The sequence below is a fragment of the Alligator mississippiensis genome, chromosome 8 (genome assembly GCF_030867095.1).
Source record: "Alligator mississippiensis isolate rAllMis1 chromosome 8, rAllMis1, whole genome shotgun sequence".
Taxonomy (NCBI): domain Eukaryota; kingdom Metazoa; phylum Chordata; order Crocodylia; family Alligatoridae; genus Alligator; species Alligator mississippiensis.
In genome coordinates this window covers 32,909,891-32,930,795 of record NC_081831.1, presented here as the reverse complement: position 1 = coordinate 32,930,795, position 20,905 = coordinate 32,909,891, and the positions used below count along the sequence as shown (strand labels likewise).

The 20,905-nt window shown below is 43.4% G+C and overlaps 1 protein-coding gene across 1 annotated transcript in view; it reads left to right on the top strand.

The window, feature by feature from the left end:
* The window catches only part of SHISA6 (shisa family member 6), a 514,955-nt gene that overhangs the window by 111,113 nt on the left and 382,937 nt on the right, over positions 1 to 20,905 (top strand). The window contains exon 4 of the mRNA XM_059732610.1: positions 14,570 to 14,665. Coding sequence (XP_059588593.1) covers positions 14,570 to 14,665 — 96 coding nt within the window. The remainder of the gene's footprint in view (positions 1 to 14,569; positions 14,666 to 20,905) is intronic.

The window sequence follows — 20,905 nt, the reverse complement described above, 5'->3', positions numbered from 1 at the left end:
TCCCGCACTGCTCCAGCACCATGTGGCTCCCAGCTGCATTGCTGGACCAGGGAGCATGGGCCCACAGCGGTACCCTAATGTGTGTGTGTGTGTGTGTGTGTGTGTGTGTGTGTGTGTGTGTTCATAGGGTGAGTCCCAATAGGGTGAGTCCCACATGCACACCCCACCATACACATGAACCCACACCCCCTCACACTGCCACACATGCAGACCCCCACACCCACATCCCCTCACACACCCCAGCCACCCTCCCGTACATACAGCCCCCCATAAACACCATACCACCCACACCCCATCTATCCACACACATACCCACATGCTCCCTCACCCCACACTTACTCCCCCGCACCTATCCACCCCCACAGACACACCCACATCCTCCCCCACACCCCACATACCCACACACCCATAGCCCCCAACAAACCTATACTCACCCCCCCTATAATATAAAAGAGTAAGACTTCATTTTAAGCTATTACACACAAACATGTAAACTAGGACAAAATATTTTTTGAAATCAAATTAATGAATTGTTTAGATGTTCATTTTTTAGAACATAATTTTGTATTTTTCTGGTTCTGTGATGGCAAAACCCTTGCTAAAAAGAGTTCTTGTGGGGGCAAGGGGAGGGACTTCTGATGGCAAAAGTCAGGAGTTAGGGGGTGGGACTTCCTATCACAAGATGGCAACCAGGGGGTGGGGCGCCTGTAAAGGGGTGGGTCTACCCATACGACCCTCAACAGCTTGCCAAGGCTCGGTAAGCAGCCCTCTACCCGAAATAAGTGCCCTACCCTGCTCTAGGACCTCAAACTTTGAATATTAAGTATGCATTTACTGTCGTGAGGATGACCACTGTTTATCATGGCAGGGATATCATGAACTGCCCACTTCCCCTGTTTCTAGTTCAACCATAGCCTGAATTCTTTTTGGCTGCTTGTCACTGCATGTATATACAAAGGATGCACACAGTGATCTTGGAATAACTGCTGTTAAACTTGAAGAAATATGCCATGGTGGCCCTAATTGTGTCTTTCTTGTCACAAATTTTAGAAATGACACCTGGCTTCAATTTGCTGAAAGCAAATGGTACTACTTCTGTGAGATCCCTCTGATACAATTTCTTACCATTGTAATCTTTTAAAATCTGTACTCTCATGCTGCGGTAAAATAGCTACATTCCTGACCTGACTATAAACAAATTCCTTTAAAAGAGTAGTGTTCAGCATGCAGCTCCATCTAATGCTGGCCAATTATTACAGACAGTTTCTACAAATTGGAGTGACTCTCTTTGCTACAGCAGTTTTTCCACCATGCTATTCAGCAGCCCTACATTGGTCCTTAGTATTATTCTCTTTTGCTATATGAGCTGCACTACTCTTTACATTTAGAGATTATGTGTGATTGACAGGATAAATAGGGGTTGTTTCTCAGTTCGAAGAGAGTGCATAGCATTTTTTTTGCACATAATATGTACTTTAATAGTATTTGTGCTACTGACATTCTTTTCCTCAGTTCATTCAAATATTTAAAATTTTCCAAAAAAGAATGACTCCAGAAAAAATTAGATATACCAGATATTTTTCCCTTAAACATAATTATAGTTTACTTGTCATGATGTATTTGAGAATGTTTACTGTAACAGAGAGCCTGGGGCTCTCTGTTTCTTTAAGAGGAAAAGCAGCTCAGCGAGGGACCTCTGCAGGGCAGGCAAGGTACAGCAGCTGCCAGTTGCCAGGGCAACAGGGAAGAATGTGGCAATTAGCAGCCAGCCCAGGCAGTCACCTGACTGGATGTAGTCAGGGCCCTGGGAGCATATAGGCTGGGGCTAACATTGGAGTCCCTCCTTTTCTGCCACAGGGGAAAGACGCCCTGCCCAGGGGAGCAACCCAGGGATGCCCATTGGGAATGCTGCCCGTAGGAATGATGAGACTTGGGGAGCTCACAAGGAGCCTATGCTGGGAGGTACAAGGGCACGAGGCAAGAAAGAAGGTTCGCCCTCTTAAAGGGACAGAGGGCTGTTACTTTGTTATTATGTTATTATATCCCAGGGGCTTATGCTATGTTGCTGTTTTGACTGGTGGTTTTGGATAAGGCTGGAAGGTGAGGTAAAGAGGCCTCATTAGTGCCCAGAGGGCACTTGACTACCTTGAGCCCTGCTGGGGGAGGCTCAGCCACAGAGGGACCAGGAGCCTGGTAGATGGGGGCCAGGAGCCCAGTAACTGGAAGGGACAAATGAAGCTAGTGCCTCAAAGCCAGGTCTGATTCAGTGGGCCTAGGCTAGACGGTTTAGCAAGATTAAAGGGGTATAGGCCCCAAAAGAGGGAATGACATACCTGTAACACCTGCAAGGCATGGGATGTGCTAAAGGGAAGGATTTGGAGCCATGCAATTAGCCCTTAAGGCTTTGGGTACCCTGCTGGGCACAGTAGACTAAAAAGGCCCAGCCAGGGGGCTGGGACCAGTAAGACTAAGGCCTAGCGAAGACCTGTGGGCAGCCTCCCTATATATTATAAATATCATCAAGGTGTGGCAGGAAAGACAGGAAGGCACCCTAGGGGCAGAGCTGGACATGGTCATAGAACAGGGAATCACAGCCACCCCTGGGTCCCCAATGTGTTAAACTTAAATCAAGCAATTTGGAACCTGACATCCCATTATTAATTTTACATTTTTTGTAAGAACCCTGTAAAAAATTTTGGGACATTAAGTCCAGACTCTATCAAAACATCTCTTTTCTATATATGAAGACCATTTCATCCTCTTTCCTGGCTCATGTAGTAGTATTTAGTAAAACATTTTCAAAAGGCAGATTACAGCATTTTAGTTCAGCTCTAATAATTCTGTTATACCCAAGCTGAGGTTCCAACTGCTTTTTTGTACCCAATTTTGTTCATATTCAATTTATTTAGGATGCAATTGCAAAGAAGAATCCTTTTTTTTGAGCTGTATGCCCTAAAGAGTCTGCCTTTATTGTGCAGTGAGCAAAAATGTACATCCTTTATCCATTTACACTTTTGTCCATTTATGCCTTACACTTTTTAGGAAAACCATAATTTTCTTCCATGTTTGAACTCTATCCCTTCCAGTAGCATAAAGGGTTCATTTCCTTTTTCCCAAGTAACTCACAAAAGCCTTCCAAAACTATCTTATCTAATGGAATCTTGGGAAGGGATGAGGGGTGGGTGGCTTTTAAAAGTGTCAAACAATAATAAAAATCAGCATTGTTAGTTTTTACATTAACTGGAAAGAAATTACCCTAAAGTTCCAAACTCTCTACTTTATTCCCTGCAAGGAAGTAAGGAATGCAGATGGTTGCTTGAATTGGAAGCAAAATTTGTTATATGATTTAAGAGTGCTGTCAGACATGCAGGTCCCTGCTCTAACTCATAGTGATTTGCTTAAAGCGCTGAGTTAGAGCGAGCACCCGCCCTCATCCTCCAACAGACGTTCTTCTTTTGCGGGGTGGGGGATCAAGCCTGCTTGCCTGTTCCACAATAGGGGCTGGGCTGATGCAGCTCCCCCCCGCCCCGCCCCTCCCCGCCCCGCCCCGCCCCCAGCTCTGGTGTTGTGTGCAGGAAGGAAGGAGAAGGGAGGGAAGGGAGGAAAACCTGTAGACTGGGGTTTGCCTGGCATAACTGAAGGCAGGGTGGCGGGGCTTCAATCAATTTCCCCTCCCCCCCCATTTCAGGCTGGGAAAACCCTAGCCCACAGCTCCACTTTCTCCCCCTTCCCCCCCCCCCCCCCCTCCTGCAGACAACATTAGGGATGGGCTAGGCTGCATGAGTCCAGTCCCAATCATGCTGACAGACTGCCCCTAGGGAACACAAGTTCCCTAAGGCACTCCACTTTCGAGTGCCTTCATCTAATTCCTCATTAGATAAGAGTTAATTTGCCATACAAAAGGCCACTTTTAAAATGCTCTGCAACTGTGCATGTGTGTCACGGAACATCTGTAAAGCATTTTCATGGGGCCTATTGCATGACAAATGTAACTTCTGTCAGCACCCTTAATGAAAAAAACCTTGTTCTCATATAATATTTCCTATTTGTAAATCACAAAGTACCTTATAGATGAGTAAACAGAGGAACATAAGAGTAGGTATGATTTACCCTAGGTTACTCGGTATGCCACAGGCTGAATGAGGAAGAGAACCTTTGTCTTATGTCTCAGGGCACTATCAGATCCCATGAATAACATTACTGTCTGCTTAGATGGCTTCAGCTTTCAATTTGGATACTTGTATAAGGATAAAACTACTTTAAATGGTTTTATTTTTGGGGTGCACAGAAAATCAGGGAAAGAGTTCTGCCAGTTTCTAAAGCCATTGTGCAGGGTGCATAACAAAGTTCATTGCTTTCAGAAGCAGTATGTGCAGCTGTTTCCTGCTCTTGGGAGCCACATGCGGACAGTAATGTGAGTAACTTGGGGTGGGAAAAGGGGAAGGGTAGGTTGGCAGCATTGGGTGGGGCTGGCAGGTCCACGGGAGGGAGGTTGGTGGGTTTGTTGGGGTGGGGGGAAGGTTGCCCAGTTAAGTAGAGAAGTTATAATAGTCCAGTCTGGGTGAAGGAGGTAGGATTAGTCTAGCACTGAGTCTGGGATGAGTGTCTGGGCTCTCCTAGCCTTAGGGATGCACTGCAAATATGTACAGACATTTTAGAGACATTTCTTAGATTGGTTTAACCTGCTGTCGATCTAAGTTAGTTCAGGTGAACTAACTTAGATAGGGTGTGTCATTTTTTGGGCAACTTAAAGCCTCCACACACCTGTATGATCAGACATTTAAATTATATTTAAATATACCTGCAGAGAGACAGTTAACCATGTTAAACTAAAAACAGGTAGAAAGCAGGGTATAGTTCCATCTTGTAGACTAACTGAATCAAAGATACATAAGCTTTTGTAAACAACATCTCATTTTGTGAATGCCACACAGTACTTAGCTTAATCACTAATCTTTGGTCATCATAGGGATTTCTGGATGAAATCTCTGACCTTAGTTATTCTGAAGCTCAGACTGAATTCTGTGGCTGACAGCCCCAAATGTTAAGCTGGAAATGGAAATGTTGGGAGTTCAAGTCTGGGCGTGGGCAAGTGGTCTTCAGTTTGGTTCTCCCCTTGGAAGCCAATCTGAGGGGGAGAGGAGTCTAGGACAGCTGGCTGTACTTTAAAGAAGTTTTAATGAGAGAGCAGGAAGAAGCCATCCTGATTTGCAGAAAGACTAGCAAGGATGGTAGAAGACAAGCTTGGCTTGGCAGGGAACTCTTCAGTAAGCTAAATCACAAAAAGGAAGCTTATAAGAAGTGGAAACTTGGACAAACAACTAGGAAGGAGTATAAGAGTATTGCTCAGGCATGCAAGGATGAAATCAGGAAGTCCAAAGTGTAACTGGAGTTGCAGCAAGCAAGAGATGTGAAGGGTAACAAGAAGGGTTTCAAAAAGTATGTCAATAGCAAACGGAGATCAGGGAAAGTGTGGGTCCCTTACTGAATGGGACAGAGGATGCAGAAAAGACTGATGTACTTAATGCCTTTTTCACCTCAGTCTTCATAGGCAAGGTCAGGTCCCAGGTTACTGTACCTGGCAGCACAGTTTGAGAAGGAGGTAAGCAGCCAACAGTGGTGAAAGAACAGGTTAGGGACTATTTAGAAAGGCTAAACATATAAAAGTTCATGGGGCTGGATGGGATGCACCCGAGGGTGCTGAGGGAGTTGGCTGAACTGATTGCAGAGCCGCTGGCCATCATCTTTGAAAACTCATGGCAATCAGAAGAGTTCACAGATGATTGGAAAAGGGCAAACATAGTACCCATATTTAATAAAGGAAAAAAGGAGGATACAAGAAACTACAGACAGGTCACCCTGACCTCAGTCCCTGGAAAAAGCATGGAGCAGATCTTCAAGGAATCCATTTCTAAGCACTTTGAGGAGAAAAGATTGATTAGGATCAATCAGCATGGATTCACCAGGGCAACTCATGGCTGACCAACTTGATTGCCTTCCATGATGAGGTGACTGGCTCTGTGGATGTGGGGAGACTGGTGGATGTGGTGTACCTTGATTTTAGCAAGGCTTTTGATATGGTCTCCCACAGCATTCTTGCAGGCAAGCTAACTAAGTATGGAATGGATGAATGAACTGTAAGGAGGATAGAAAACTATCTGGAGCATCAGGCTCAGAGAGTAGTAATCCATACCTCAATGTCTAGGTGGAAGTGGGTATCAAGTAGAGTCCCCCAGGGGTCAGTCCTGGGGCCAGTTTTGTTCTATGAATGTCTTCATCAACAACCTGGAAGAGGGCATAGAGTGCACCTTCAGCAAGTTTACAGATGACCCCAAGCTGGAAGGAGTAGTAGATATGCTGGTGGGTAGGGCTAGGATTCAGAGTGACTTAAACAAATTGGAGGAGTGAGCCAGAAGACATTTCATGAGGTTCAGCAAGGAGAAGTGCAAAGCCCTGCACTTAGGATGGAACAATCCCATGCACCAGTATAGGCTGGGGGCTGACTGGCTGGGCAGCAGCTCTGCAAAAAAGGGATTTGAGGGCTACAGTGGACAATAAGCTGAATATGAGACAGCTGTGTGCCCTTATCGCCAAGAAGGCTAATAGCATACTGGGCTGCATTGGCAGGTGTGTTGCCTGTAAGTCAAGGGAAGTGATTATTCCCCTCTATTCAGCACTGGTGAAGCCACATCTGGAGTACTGTGTAGAATTTTTTGCACCCCACTACAAAAAGCATGTGGACAAATTGGAGAGAGTTCAGTGAAGGGAAACAAAAATGGTGATGGGGCTGAGGGACATGACTTATGGGGAAAGGCAGGGAATTGAGCTTATTTAGTCTAGAGAAAAGGAGACTGAGGGGGGGATTAAACAGCAGCCTTCAGCTACTTGAAGGAGGATTCCAAAGAGATGAAGCTAGGCTGCTCTCAGTGGTGGCAAATGCCAGAACAATGAGCAATGGTCTCAAGTTGCAGCAAGGGAAGTTTAGGTTAGATATTAGGAAGAATTTTCTCACTAGGAGAGTAGTAAAACACTGCAACAGGTTACCCAGAGAGGTGATGAAAGCTCCATCCTTGGAGGTTTTCAAAATCCAGCTAGACAAAGCTTTGGCATCTAGTTGGAGATGGTCCTTCTTTGAGCAGGGAATTGGACTAGATGACCTCCTGAGGTCCCTTCCAACCCTACCTTTCTATGATTCTTGGGTTTTAACTTATCAGTTATGAAAGACCATGACATCCCTCTGTTTTCTTAAACAGCATTGTATAAGGAAGAATAACTCACACAATCATAGAGAAGTATGGCCGGGAGGGATTTCCATGGCTTATCTACTCCAACCAACTGCCTGAAGCAGGATCATCCCTATCCAGAACATCCTATACATCCATTGTCTAATTTTTAGTAAAGCTACACAGTGAGCCCTGAAAATCACAAGACATAGCACCCTAACCTGAGACAAGGTAAAGTAGGAGCATCACATTAGCCAATGTCCTATTGCTGTCAGTCATATCAAGAGATCCCAAGAAGAGGGTCGCCCCCCACACGCTATAGAGGAAGGCAGAAACCCTTACAGTCCATACCAATATGACCATGGGGTAAACATCCTAAATGACCGTGGGGTAACCCCAAATATGGCACTTGATTGGACCCTGGGGAGAGGGACAAGACCCTCAGCCAGGAACCTCTGGATTTAACTCCCAGCACACTCCAGTCAAAATCGCCTGCCTTGGCTGCAGGCAAAACCTAGTGCATCTGAGGAGGCTTAAAAAAAAAAAAAAAATGACACATATAATAGTGAGGGGGATGTAATTCCCTCCAAGCCCCTTGCAGCAAAAAGCAAAGCCCTGAAGCATGGGGCATATCCATCATAAAACATGGGCATAGCTACATGTTTATAGTCCCCGACTAGTGGCTGCCCAGCCACTTCTTGAACATCTCCAATAACAGAGATCCCACAACTTCCCTAAGCAATCAATTCCATAGCCTCACTATTCTAGCAATAAAGAATTTTTTCTTGATATCCAGTCTAAACCAACTTTGCTATAATTCACATCCTACTTTCTGCAGCAAGAGAGAGGAGATGTGTTCTCTCTTCTTCAAGGCTAAAAACCTTCTCTGACAGCCCCCCACCTTCACAGCTGTGACTTGTCACTAGAGGGCTAGCAAGCAAGGTCCTGCCTGGGAGTTATAGCTGTGACTTGCAACTACAGTTCTCATGAGCCAGGACAGGCTTCTATCCCTGCTCTAAGTTGGGGGAGGTGGGGTGAGAGATAGGGGAGAGGGGGCAGCAGGAACATGAAGCCAGGAGGTAGAGAATTAATGGAACTGAAGTGGGTAATGAAATGGGAGGTGGGGCAAGGGTGGTGAAATGAAATAAAGGAAGTCTGTCTTTGTAGGAAGAATAATAAGAAACTCATAACTTAAAAAGAATAATTAAAGAATTTTAAAAGAAATAAAGAGGAAGTAAGGCTGTGCTTCCTAGGGTAGCTGAGAGGTGGGAGTGGTGAGGGAAGGCACTTTTGCAGGATACTGTCACTGCCCCAGGTAAGAATCCCCAACTCATGGGGACCCAATCCAGCCCCTTGTTTCCTTCCCACCCCACTCCTGGACCCATCTCTGCTCTATGACCTGGCTAGCTGGCATGTGCTCTGCAGTCTTTTTGTACATGGTTCCACCCCTAGGGGTGGGAAGGTCACTCACCTTGGGGGTAGGATGGGGAGTTGGCTTTGTGCCAGAACTGGCCGCTGGGCAGTAGCGTTCAGGGGGTGGAAAGTTAGCCCACAGAAAACAAGAGGGTTGGGGAGAGGACACTGCATCCTGAGATGATGGAGGACTGCAACTTGTGTGGCTCATCTGTGGGGAGTGGCCATACATTAATGGAACAAAAGTTGGATGACAGAGATCAGAGATAAACCTGCCTGGGAGTGGTCTAACTTTAAGCCACATAAAGTGTGCTTAAACTTAGTTTCAGGTGTTAGTATGGTTAACAGCTCCAAGGGCCACCTACTATTAATGTGTAACAAGGCCTTAAGAATTCAGTTCTGTAACTGTCCCCCAGATCTGTAAAATCTGATGCGTGACCTCCAGGCTATGAAAAAATAATAACTTGGGCAATACTGCATTATTTTTTTCAGCATTGTGGTTTGCCTGTGGCATGTTGATAGAATGGGCTATTTTTCTTTTGTCCATCAGTAGTGTAACTACAGATAGTTAATTGTGGCACCATCCCCAGGTGGCATCCTAGAGGAGCTGCTGGAATGTCAGCCCCCTGAGGAGCCTTTGCTGTGATAGCAACAGCCCTTTGCCAGAATAGCAGTAGTTGCAGCTGCCAGGGTCAGGCAGACAGCAATGTGGTAGCAAGAGCCAGGGTCTTTGAGTCCCCAAGGCAGATAAAACATGACCACCCTTCCCTCCCTGCCCTTCATATTTATGGCAGAGTTCTCCCCAGGGCACAAAACCAGTTAGCTATGCCTCTGTTATGGATTCCAAGTCACTGAATACAAGTGAAATGCACTGTAGCGTACTCTGATGATGTATTCCAGATCACATGATGAGCCAACTGGGGTTTCTAACATTATCTATGGGGTATTGTGGAGTTGGGTCACAGGGCAAGTGGCCAAGTAGGAAGAACAAGTACAGGTCAATATGAAGTATCACAACATACATGCAAGGCTGATAACAGTCAGTCCCACAAATACACATATTACATCTAAGTTCCCATCCCATTTCCAGGAGATGTACCCTGCAAACCAGCCTTAGTCCTGCAGTTCCCTGTACAGGTCTCCAGGTCAGGACCTGTGTTTGTAATCTGAACCTGGCTGTGTGCTCTCCCTCTCTCTCTCTCTCTCTCTCTCCCTCTCTCTCTGAAATACTCCAATCAGGTAGTAATTATAAAAATGTCTGATAAATAATGGTAGTCATGTCTGATCCACTAGCTGCTCTCTCAGTACTCATGAAAGTGAAAGCTCATATATCAGTAATTTTATATTGGAAAACCATGAGAAATGACAACCAATGAGTAGAAAAAAGGACTATATAAAATAGACCTAACATCCTATATCTCTGAAAATAAATAAAATCCTGCTATTTGAACTGCAATGAAACATGCCTCTTATGGGGAAATGTGACTTCTGTGCAAATTCTAGTGTTTTGTCACCATTAGAACCTCTTAATCTAAGTCTTTTTGATTACCAAAAGGGGGAACCAACAGTCGTCAACCTTTCAATATTCTTGTTGATCTTTAGATTTTTATATGTGGGTATTGCTTGACCCCTGACTCAAAAAGTTACTCCAAAGGGGTATAAAATCTATAGCCATCCCTTTAGTTATATGTAATGGCATACAGTGACATTTCTTTCCTGCTTATATGACAAAATAGCTACCTATCTGTGTCACTGATAGAATAATAAGCATTATAACAGTTTGACTCTAGAGCCCATAAATTGATAGTATAGTAGTATTAAGTTAACTGTCCTAAATGAAAGAATGAAGGAGCAACTTAAAGAAAAAGGTAGAGAAAGAGAAGGGGGAAGTAATATTTTTCACAGTCCAGCACAGAAATCACATAAAAGGAAACTACTGTTGAAAAAGAAATGGAGCTGACACCGCCCTTCTTTCAGGGGTCAGTGTTCAAAAATCTCTGAAGAGCAAACTAATAGGGAAATGCAAGAAACTATATTCTTTCCCACAGAAGCTTCCATGGAAAACTTCCCCAAAATAATTCTTCTTCAAATTAAAACAGTGATTCTCAGCCTTGATCAGTTGGTTACCTCTTATACTAAGCTAAAAAAAGTTTCCCATTGCTTTACATTCACCATAAAAGTAAGGAAAATATATCACAGCTAATAATACTAAACTTACAGAACTGACTTCTGTGTGTATTTCAAGAAGTTGACAGAGAACACTTGACCTTGGAAAGGTAAGCTCTTTGGGGGGGAGGAGGAGCCATATTTTCTTTGCTTTAAATCAGTGATTATCCACGTTTAGGACCATCAGACTTCTGTCAACTCTTAAAATGTCTCACAGTCCAACATGAATCTTTATCATCAAACTTTTAATTGAAAAGAGGGAGAGATCTTGTGTGATCCTCAGATCACTTAAAATAGCCATTTAACCATAGTTTGGATAATGCTATTTTACATTCTTATAAAATTGTCATTGTTCCGTGGCCTCCTTTGCCTCCTTCTATGGGATATAACACACAGGGAGCATGCAGCAATAAACTCTGATGCATATAATTTATTGCTTCCAGGCACCATGTTTCAACGTATGCCTGGGACCATAGCATGTTTAACTGGGTCAGAACATCCCCAGCTGGCAGAGGCCCAGGGCGTCAGCCTGCCAGCCCAGGGCTGCTCTGACACAATTCAATGAGCTGTAGAGGCTCTAGCAGCTGACTGGGTAACGAGGATGGTCCGATGTCAGACGTCGCGCTGAAGAACCTTTGTGCCCCAGCCAGCCCCATCAGCATCTACACATGCATTGCTGTGCATGAAAAACTCTGCATCAGATTAGTACTTGTAACTGCAAGAACTACCCTGCTGCGGAGTATTTTAGTGTCTTGCAGCATAATAAGTCTACACGTGTAGAAACCAAGGCATTTATTATGGAGATAGTTAGGCAACTCCACAATAAATGTCTCATGTAGTCACAACCAGGGATGATCAGAAATACACTCCTGGACTAAAAACTTGGGGTTTCCAGCCAATGAACTGCGCAACCCCAGATGATCAGTTGCTTGTGTTCCAGTTGAGTCAAGTATTGGGTTTTTAGGAGTCTCAGCTCCATAGGTTAGAAAGGTGGCATCTTTTGGATCAGCACAGAGGTCCATGAAGGTATTGTTACCCATGTACATTTAATAACATGCTGGGGGGACCCTATAACAACACCCTATAATGCAGGTAATAGTGTCCAGGTCAGCGGATAGGAACTACTGCATAATGAGAGCCCAGTATACATTTCTATGCAAACCTTGAGCATGTCAGTTTCCATATACAGCAAAAGCTTTGTTATCTAGCACCCATGGGGAATCAGGGGTGCTAGATAACAAAGTATGCTGGTTACCTGAAAGGCCACCTCTCCTGCTGCGTCTGGTGTGCCACCGCACCTCCCGCCATGTCGCCACCCCACCTGCTGCGAGGGACAGGGAGGGGGGCAGAAGAGAAAGGGGAAAAGAACTGTTATTGTGGGGGCTTGACAGCACAGGCTGCTTTGTCCCAGGCTGTGGGGGCTTGGTGAACCCGGAAGTGCCATGGTGGGCACTTCTGGTTTTGCTTTTACCTTACAAGATGGCATGCGGTTAATAGAGCATTCCAGCTTGTAAAGTGCCTGATAACGCAGCTTTTACTGTAGTTCAATAAAACTTTATTGGCATGACAAGTTATGCTAGTCTGGCAATCGCATAAGAAAAAATGCAATCTCCAAGTGATCTGTCAAATGTGGGCCCAACCCACAGAAAACTAGGTTACATGCTGCTTTTTTATTTTTATCAATTATATCCATGTGTCACCCAATAGAGTTCTAGCCCAGCCCAGGGGAATATCTTGTGTGCCTTAATACAACCTGTGCATTTCCAAGCACCATTATTCATGTAACCTGGGTACACCCAAGGGTGTGCCCTATTCTCAACTGAATAATATGGGTAGGCAGGAAGGGGTGCTGTGAGAGGGATGCCAGAATGTCAAACAGATCCCGCTTTCCTCTATAGAGTTATCCCAAGCCCAAAGTTCTTAACTATATACAATTTATTAAGTTATAATACACATAAACATAAAACTAAATATCATATATATATATATATATTTACACAGAGAACACTAACCAATAACCAAGGTCTAACCCTAAATAACACTATTTACAACATCACAATACAACATTTCAATTACAAAATATAAGGCACAAACATAAGCAATCTTAATAACATCTATTACTTAATATAGTCCCTGACCCATGGCAAGAGATAGTCCTCCTTTTAATGGGATCCCTTGGGGGTGTCCAGGAAGCACCAGGGGCCCCTCCCCTTAGGGCTCTGACTAGGCGGGGGGCTGCTCACCCAGCCCCTTCTCTGGGTTTGCCCACCGAAAATGTCTTTCCCCTGTGGGACCCAAGGGCCCAATGACTCACGCTCCCTCAGGTGGCAGTGGTCACAATGCAGCTCGATGGAGTCTCCTCTGCTGGAGCACCTCTCCAGGCCTCTCCTACACCACTGGGATCCTCTCTACCCTGCGCCCTGCTCTGTCAGCTCCTCTCAGCTGCTGCACCACTGCTGCTAGGCCTCACGCTGCAGCACGACCACTACCCTGTGCCCTGGCTCAGTACTGAGGGCTCTCTTAGCACAGGCTGGGCCCTTCAGGCTCTGGCCAGCTGTCCTCATGCCGGGTGGCTAACCCAAGCAGCCTCTGCTGCTCCCTGGCTCCCAAGGCTCGGGCTTGTGCTCTGCCCTTCGTACCGTGGGACCTGGCTGCTTGCTGGGAGATGGGGCCTGAGCCACCTCACTGTGGCCCCCAAGGCCCTGCCAGGGTTGCAGGCTCAAGCCGCTGCTTGCAGCTCCCAAAGCCTGGGCTCTGTGCACCAAACTGTGCACTGTGATAGGCCCAAACAGTCCCACAGCACTCCCAGGATTGGGTCTCTGCGCACCATCCCTGTGTGCTGTCAACAGCTGGAGAGGTCTTGCACCACTCCCAAGGCTGCTCCTCCAGTGGCAGATTCAGGAGCCGTGGGCCTATTGCCCGCTGAGGGAGAGCTCCCCAGCTTTTCTTGGCTCTGCTCTTCTTGAGTCTCTCACTGCCTCTTCCCTCATGCTGGGCATGCAGCTCCTTTTATACGCTCCAGGGCTCTGACCCTGAAGTCTTCCAGACCTGACAGTTTGCAGTCTTCAATCAGGTAGGAGGGAGCTCTTCTCCCCCTCCCCTCAGGAAAGGGGCATGACTTTATTTCTCCTGTTGCCTCTTGATTGGTGGATGGGCTCCACCAATCAAAACAGGAGGATCTCAAACCTGGGACTCAACCCAAGCTCTGAAAGGTGAGCCTGCTACATTCAAAAGGATAGTTATGTAGACTCCACTGGTACATTAAGACATCAGGAAGATGTAGACAGAAAATGAAACTACTGTACTCAGGTTGCTTCAGTTCCCTCCCATTGCCTCCAAATCTCATCTTTGCCTTTTTTTTAATAAATAGAAGATAAAATTCAGCAACAATGAAAAATTATACTTAGTGTGTGAAAACTCAACTGAGTTTGTCCTAATTTAAATGCTATTCATGGTACTGGGAATGTTCAGGTCCTTCTAACTATTAAAGGTATGCTATGATTTCAGAGCAAATGTGTATTACTATGGCATGTTATTCCAGTGTGCTAACTTCATGACATAGTGATAGCGCCAAAGGAATTTCCTTTGCAAGTCACTCCTTTGGTATTGTGAGTAGACAATCCTGCTCTCTGAAATTTGGCCCTTACATCCTTGACTCGTCTTTTACAGATGCAATGTGATAGGGCCTTCATGTTCATTGAACTGGCAATAATGGAGGTAATGGATATATTGAGTAATGTCTTGCTTGTTGTCTTTTTCTTTGGCAGGGCACTATGGGAAGGATATTTATCGAAGTGGAGGGCCAGACCTCCATAATTTCATCTCCTCTGGATTTGTCACATTAGGAAGAGGACACACGAAGGGTACAGTGGAAACCATTTTTTGCTAAAATAAAAGGTTTTAAATAAACACTATGACTCAGAAGCTGGGTTCTAAGCAATATGAGATAATGATATTGAACCAAAGTTAGTAGATTTATTCTAGAAAACATTGTTGCAAGTAAAATATAGTACCACTGGCAGAGCTTTTAAACCCTAGTGAGGGACAGAGTGGGAGAGTGCAAACTTAGAAAAAACAGACTCCACTTTAACTAGCAATCTGACAGTTTATATTGCTTGTGTTGTTCTGGGTGTATGGATGCAAGCTGCCTATCTTGCTGCTATATTTATCATGGAAATAGAAGGGTCTATAATGCCACCAAAGGGGCAAATGGAACCATTTCAAGAGTGATTTTTTTTTGTTTGACATTTTGGGTGGGGTGGGGGGTTGTTTGGGTTTTTTTTTTCTTGGGGGGAGGGTTGGGGGGTTGTTTTTTCATTTTGTTTTGGGTTTTTTGCTTTTTATTGGTTTTTTTTGTTATTGTTGGGTTTGGGGGGTATTTTGGGGATGGAGAGAGGTTTTTTTTGGTATTACAAATATTTTATAAAATTATTAATTTTGGGGTCTAAATACGTGTGTTTTATGTGTTCATATAATCTGTGAAATACTGTACAATCATGAAAACACAACAGTACACATATTCTTCACTGTGTATGTTCTGTGTATATGTACTGTATATACAATATATGTTGAGAGAAAGTTGTAGCTATATTAGATTAGCAGACATAACCCCAGGACTCCAAAATTATGGTGACCCCAAAATTACAAGATCTGACACTTAGTGATTTGTCACCAGAAGACTAAGTTAAATGTTTCTTTTATATCATTGTTGCATATTTGGTGGGTTTTTATAGTATACAGTGAGAATGTCTATTTGAAACACCTTTCTATTTACATTCCATTCTAACAAAGTCACATTAGTTCATTGAAAGCTGGTCATACTGCTGAAAATGCAAGTGTGTGCCATATCAATATTAATCTGACTTTGTTTTCTCCTTATGTATGAGACTATTGTACATTTATATAGATATAATGTATGTGGAGACTCTTATATAGACACAATGTACTGTATGTGGAGATGTGTCCATGTGCTCACCTGATTGAATGCACATCTGTTGTTGTTTCTGTGAATGACCATCATTTGTGAGTTATTAAAAGAGCTTTATTTTTCATACATTTCCTGCACTTTTAAAAATTCTCCACAAACATCATTCAAAGCAGTGTCAGTCCTGTAGAACTGTCAGAGAAGAAACAAATATATGTATATTGTCCATGTATGTCTGTGTGTGTTTAAATAAAGTTTACTGAGGCTGAGGCAGCACCTGTGGGACTTGTAATGCAATACATTCAATTCCAGCCTGGGTAGAGATTCCAGCCAGAAGAAAGCAGAGGGAGACACCACTTAACCTACCAACAGGCTGGGGACTAAATGGTACAAGGAAGAACTCATGGATGGTGGTACACGAGGCATTCCCTGAGAAAGGGGGATTTACAGTGATTTTATATCTTATCAAGCCGTAGGTTCACAAAGAACATGTTTTAAAATGTATTTAGGGTGAGATGATTAATATGAAGATTGTACTTAGTGGGGGATGTGGGCTATGGACTGGTATAGTAGCCTTCCTAAAGCTCAGGAGGTTTACTGCTGGGCAAGACCTTGCAACATGCTCCTTTGTCTCAGACTTCAGTTCATCTTTAACTTAATGTGCTTTTTTTTTTTTTTAAAGTTACTTTTGTGTGAAATAAAATCTACCTTTCTTCTTTAACTGAAGAGGCTCGGGGGTCTATTCTTCCATAGATGAGCTGCTGATTATACACATTTCTTGGTGGCTTTACTGGGAGTTTCACACAATGCATCCTTGTCAGTGGGAGGATGGAAGAATAGGCAATCTTTGTATGAACTATTAAGATAGTCACCATGGTACGAAGGTGCGTTTCAAAGATGAGAAATTTCTTTGTTACTTGGGGAAAAGTGTCTGCCTTGGATGTGTATAAAGTCAACCACCACAGCATTCTCTAATGGACTAGCTGGCCTTTGCAATTAATTTTAAAATGCCTGCAAGTTTCCATTAAATGTAACCAATATCTCAGGTCAGTTAAATTTTGAGAGCAAACTTCCCAGCTTATACACAAGTAGTGTGGTTTTAAAAGTATGTACATATTGTGCATGCAGACTACTATATTTGCATGTATAAATCAATAAGTGTGAAGATACATCTCCTTCTGCAACAATGCCCAGTTGCAACTGCAGTTCCTATATATGTTGTGAAAGCAGCGGTTTGGATGTGAAGGGTAGGTAGGGGTTTAAGAAGCTTCTAAGTAATGTAGGAGTTATTTCAGCAGAGTAGGAATCCTAGGTCATTTAGGTAGTTAAAAAATCCTATCTGCTAAATTCTTACTTGAAAACAGTCAGTAGGCTCTAAATGTCATAATAAATTGCACTTAAAGATAAGGCAAGAGAACACGGCCCAGCCTCAAGAAATGTTTAAAAAACTGAAAATGTTTCATACTATTTCACATTGTAGACATACAGACTTCATGATAAATGTATAAGTGAGGTAGATGATCTTTACAAATACTTTTGTCCTGCCTCATTAACTGTAATATAACAAAAGTAGCTTCCATCTTTAGTCTGAACAGAATCCCTGAGAGTGCATCTTAATATTTCTTTGCACCAGGAAACACATTTTAATGTTTTTGTTTTTCACGTGTGTTCTGTGATATGGCAGTAATAGTTTAGAGTAATATTTTAGAGTTGAGCTATTTCAGGAAGGAGACAGGAGTGTGAGACATGCCAAGATACCATGGATACCAAATTGGTGAATTCAAGTGTCTGACATTCACAAGTTCCTGGGAGGCTTTGATTTATGATTTCTGTATTACATATTGCTGGGTGATGCATCATTGCCTGACATTTAAGTCTATTAAATCACTATACAATGTGTTCTCCATACCATGGGATAGGACTCACTCTCAGATAGAAAGAACCAGAGACAGATCCAAAATGTTCAAACATCTCCTTGGTGGGTACTCTGTTTTATTTTTCCTGTAATTGCTTCTGGGTTAGGCTACCACCTAATGCAATAAAGAAAGAATCACTGTGAATAACTGTTGTGTTTCACTGTTAGCTGCTTGATTTAATTATCTGTCTCAGCTTTGAATGTTGATTGTACCTGCATAAGAATATCATCACGCAGATTCCATTCACCCTGCTTGCCAAGCACTGTAGGTCTTTGCCTTACTGTATATATACTCTGGTTTTCCTTCAAATTGCATAAATCCTTTGCTTTTTACTAAAGATTCCTGTAGAAACTACAAAAATATGGGTAGACTAAGTGTGAGTGGTAACCTTAATGAGTGGAAGCCTTGAAGAATAGCCTGGCAAATTTAGCCTTGATGTTTTCAATATTCACTAGTTTTTTAATTACTCTAGATCAGGTTTTCACAGTTTGTAGCCAAAAAGAAGTTACTTTTGTCAGTCTCACAAACTCTGCTGAGGCTCTTCATCAATCTGGGCTTCTCCCAAATCTCTGGCTATTATCAGCAATAGAGATTCTGCAAGAGAAATTACAAGCTAATTTTACCTTTGAGTAAGTAACCTTTTTGTCCTCTTTGGCATCTGTGCATCATAGTTTTAAATGAGCTATGTAGATTACAGCTCATTGTGTAATTTGACCTGCAAATCCATTATTAGTAGTGATAATGAAAAGCAAAGTAAAATAAAGAGCCCAGGGAATGCATCTACATGTATGCTTTACTGCAGAGTTGACTAATCAGCTCCGCAGTAAAGCAGCATTGTCTATAAGTGTGCTGGTATTAGGGTGCAGTAAATTTACTGTGCCATAAGATAGTACTGCCGCCAGCAGTACTATCATAGGGTGCACTTACTTACTCCATTGAAATGCACATGTAAACGGTGACAGGACTTTGTTTGCTAGGTGCTAGGACACAGGTGCTAAAGTGCTAGCGCTGCTTGCTGCAGAGGTCTTCACTTTAGCACTGCCATGCCCCAGCCAGCCCCTCTGCCACCCAACAACAGCACCCAGAGCCTGGGGCTGATCCCCCTCCCCCCGAGCCTGCTACTAGCCCGGGGCTGCTCCACCCAGTTCAAACTACTGCAGTCCTAGATGCATGTACAAACTGTGTCCAGGAGCAGTTGACTCCAACACAAACTGCACTGGAGTTCATTTCTTCATTTTAATTGCTCATGTAGATGCACCCAGATTGATTCTTGAAGCCCAAAATTAATGTGTAACCCTGCTAGGAAAACATCTTTCATTTTTAAAGTGAGCACAATATGTTTGAGATCACTAGAAACCCATTGAGTCACCCATTTTTTTCAAATGGGATGGAAGCAAGAGAAGAAATTGAAAGGGATCAAACTAGAAGGGACCTGGGTAGAAATGTAGGAAATTGGAGGGACAAGACTGGGTAGGAGAGGCAGCTGCAGAAGATGGAGACAAGATTATGTGTGAAAGGGGGGAGAAAGCAATAGAACAGCAGCTCCCAGACTGACGGCAATCGGTGGATAAGTGTAGTCACTCAGCTCTTGAGGAAGCCCAGCAGTATCATCATCTGCTAGAGTCTTTTACCTTATTTCCTAACTAAATGCTGACCAATTCTCAGTTTTGTATCTGCATCTGAAACAAAGCAATACCATTGTTAGATCCATTTGCTGCAATGTGCTTCTGGGCTGAGACTTTGCAGAAGGGGTCCTGGCCCAACATGGATACAAAATAACTAGATAAGCACTGGATGAAAATGACCCTCCCTCCTTCCTTACAGCATTTTATCAATGATCCATGTGTGCAGAATGCCTTGCAATGATTAAACAGGGAGAAAACCCCAGTTGCTTGCTAGTTAAACTGAGGAGAGCTATAAGGTCTTTTTTCCCATGACAACAGCCATAATGCACTGTGAAGAGGTTATGCAAAAATTAGAGTTTAGGTATGTCAGGTCCCTGTCCTCATTAAACACTTGTTAAATCAAATCAATGAAGGGATGTCAAACTACAGCTTGCTGCATCCCAAAGAATCTTTTTCTTTTCACTTCAGACAATAAGTAATCACTTTGATGGTGTCTTCTAGTGTATCTACTAAAGATCACTACATCACCGTAGCAACATACTACAATGACGTAGCATCCGTGGGCAAAAACTATGATGCCACAGTGGCATTGCCGTAGTGACGCGCTCCCTCATTATAGTGCATTGCTATGGTGACATAGTGCCTAAAAATAACTGTGTGCACAGTAACGGCACAGTACAGGCAGTTACTGCGCTGTCTTTTAGTACTTCCAAAAGGAAGTACTAAATGACAGTGCAGTAAAAACAGCACCATAGCAGCACATATAGACCTGACCACTGTTGCACATTCTACCACTTGTATTAATTTGACAATAGGGTAATTGAAATGTGGAAACAGTTTCACAACTTTGTAGAAAGATTCCATTTATGTAATAAGGCATTTCAATCCACATTGAATTATTTGACTTTGATGTAGCAATGTCTGGACAGTTTATTTTTTATAGTCCTGAATGGCTCAGTGGGAGGATAACATCTGTCTCAGAGGGTGTGTCTACACATGCATTTTAATGTGCAGTAGCCTATTTTACTGCACATTAAAGTGGCATGTAAAAAACGGTGCCAATATGCTAATGCGCAGTAGAGTAGGCTCCTGAGCATTAAGCATCACTAAAAAAATGTGCACTTGCACTACTGCACATTAGCCTAATGCACATTGATTGAGTACCTCATATAGGAGGTGCTAAATTTAATGCATATTAGTAAAAGTTCATTAATGCACATGCAGGTGCACCCAGACATAGTCACAGGTCAGAAGCTGGTGCTGACACCATGATGCTCCTGGAAGCATCAGTGCAGCCTGCCAGCAGATTGCTGTAGGTACTGCAGGAGAAAGGATAAATGGGAGGAATTTTTTTTCTCTGTAGAGTTACCTTCTGTCAGGTGTTTTGAACAGCAAGACAGGATGGGTTCAGGTATCTCCAGACATCTTCCTTCAGTGAAAGCTGTGGGGAGAGGTACTTCCCAACTAGACACCATCTAGAAACCTTTTAAGAAAAAACATTAGCTTTCTAGGCTGATGCTTCTCACTTCAGCAGAGATAGCGATGGTATTTCTGGTTCAGAACTGAGAAGCTTCTGACTTTAATAAACAACCAACAGTTGTTTTTGAAAGTCAGAAGCTTTATCTAATCATTGTAATT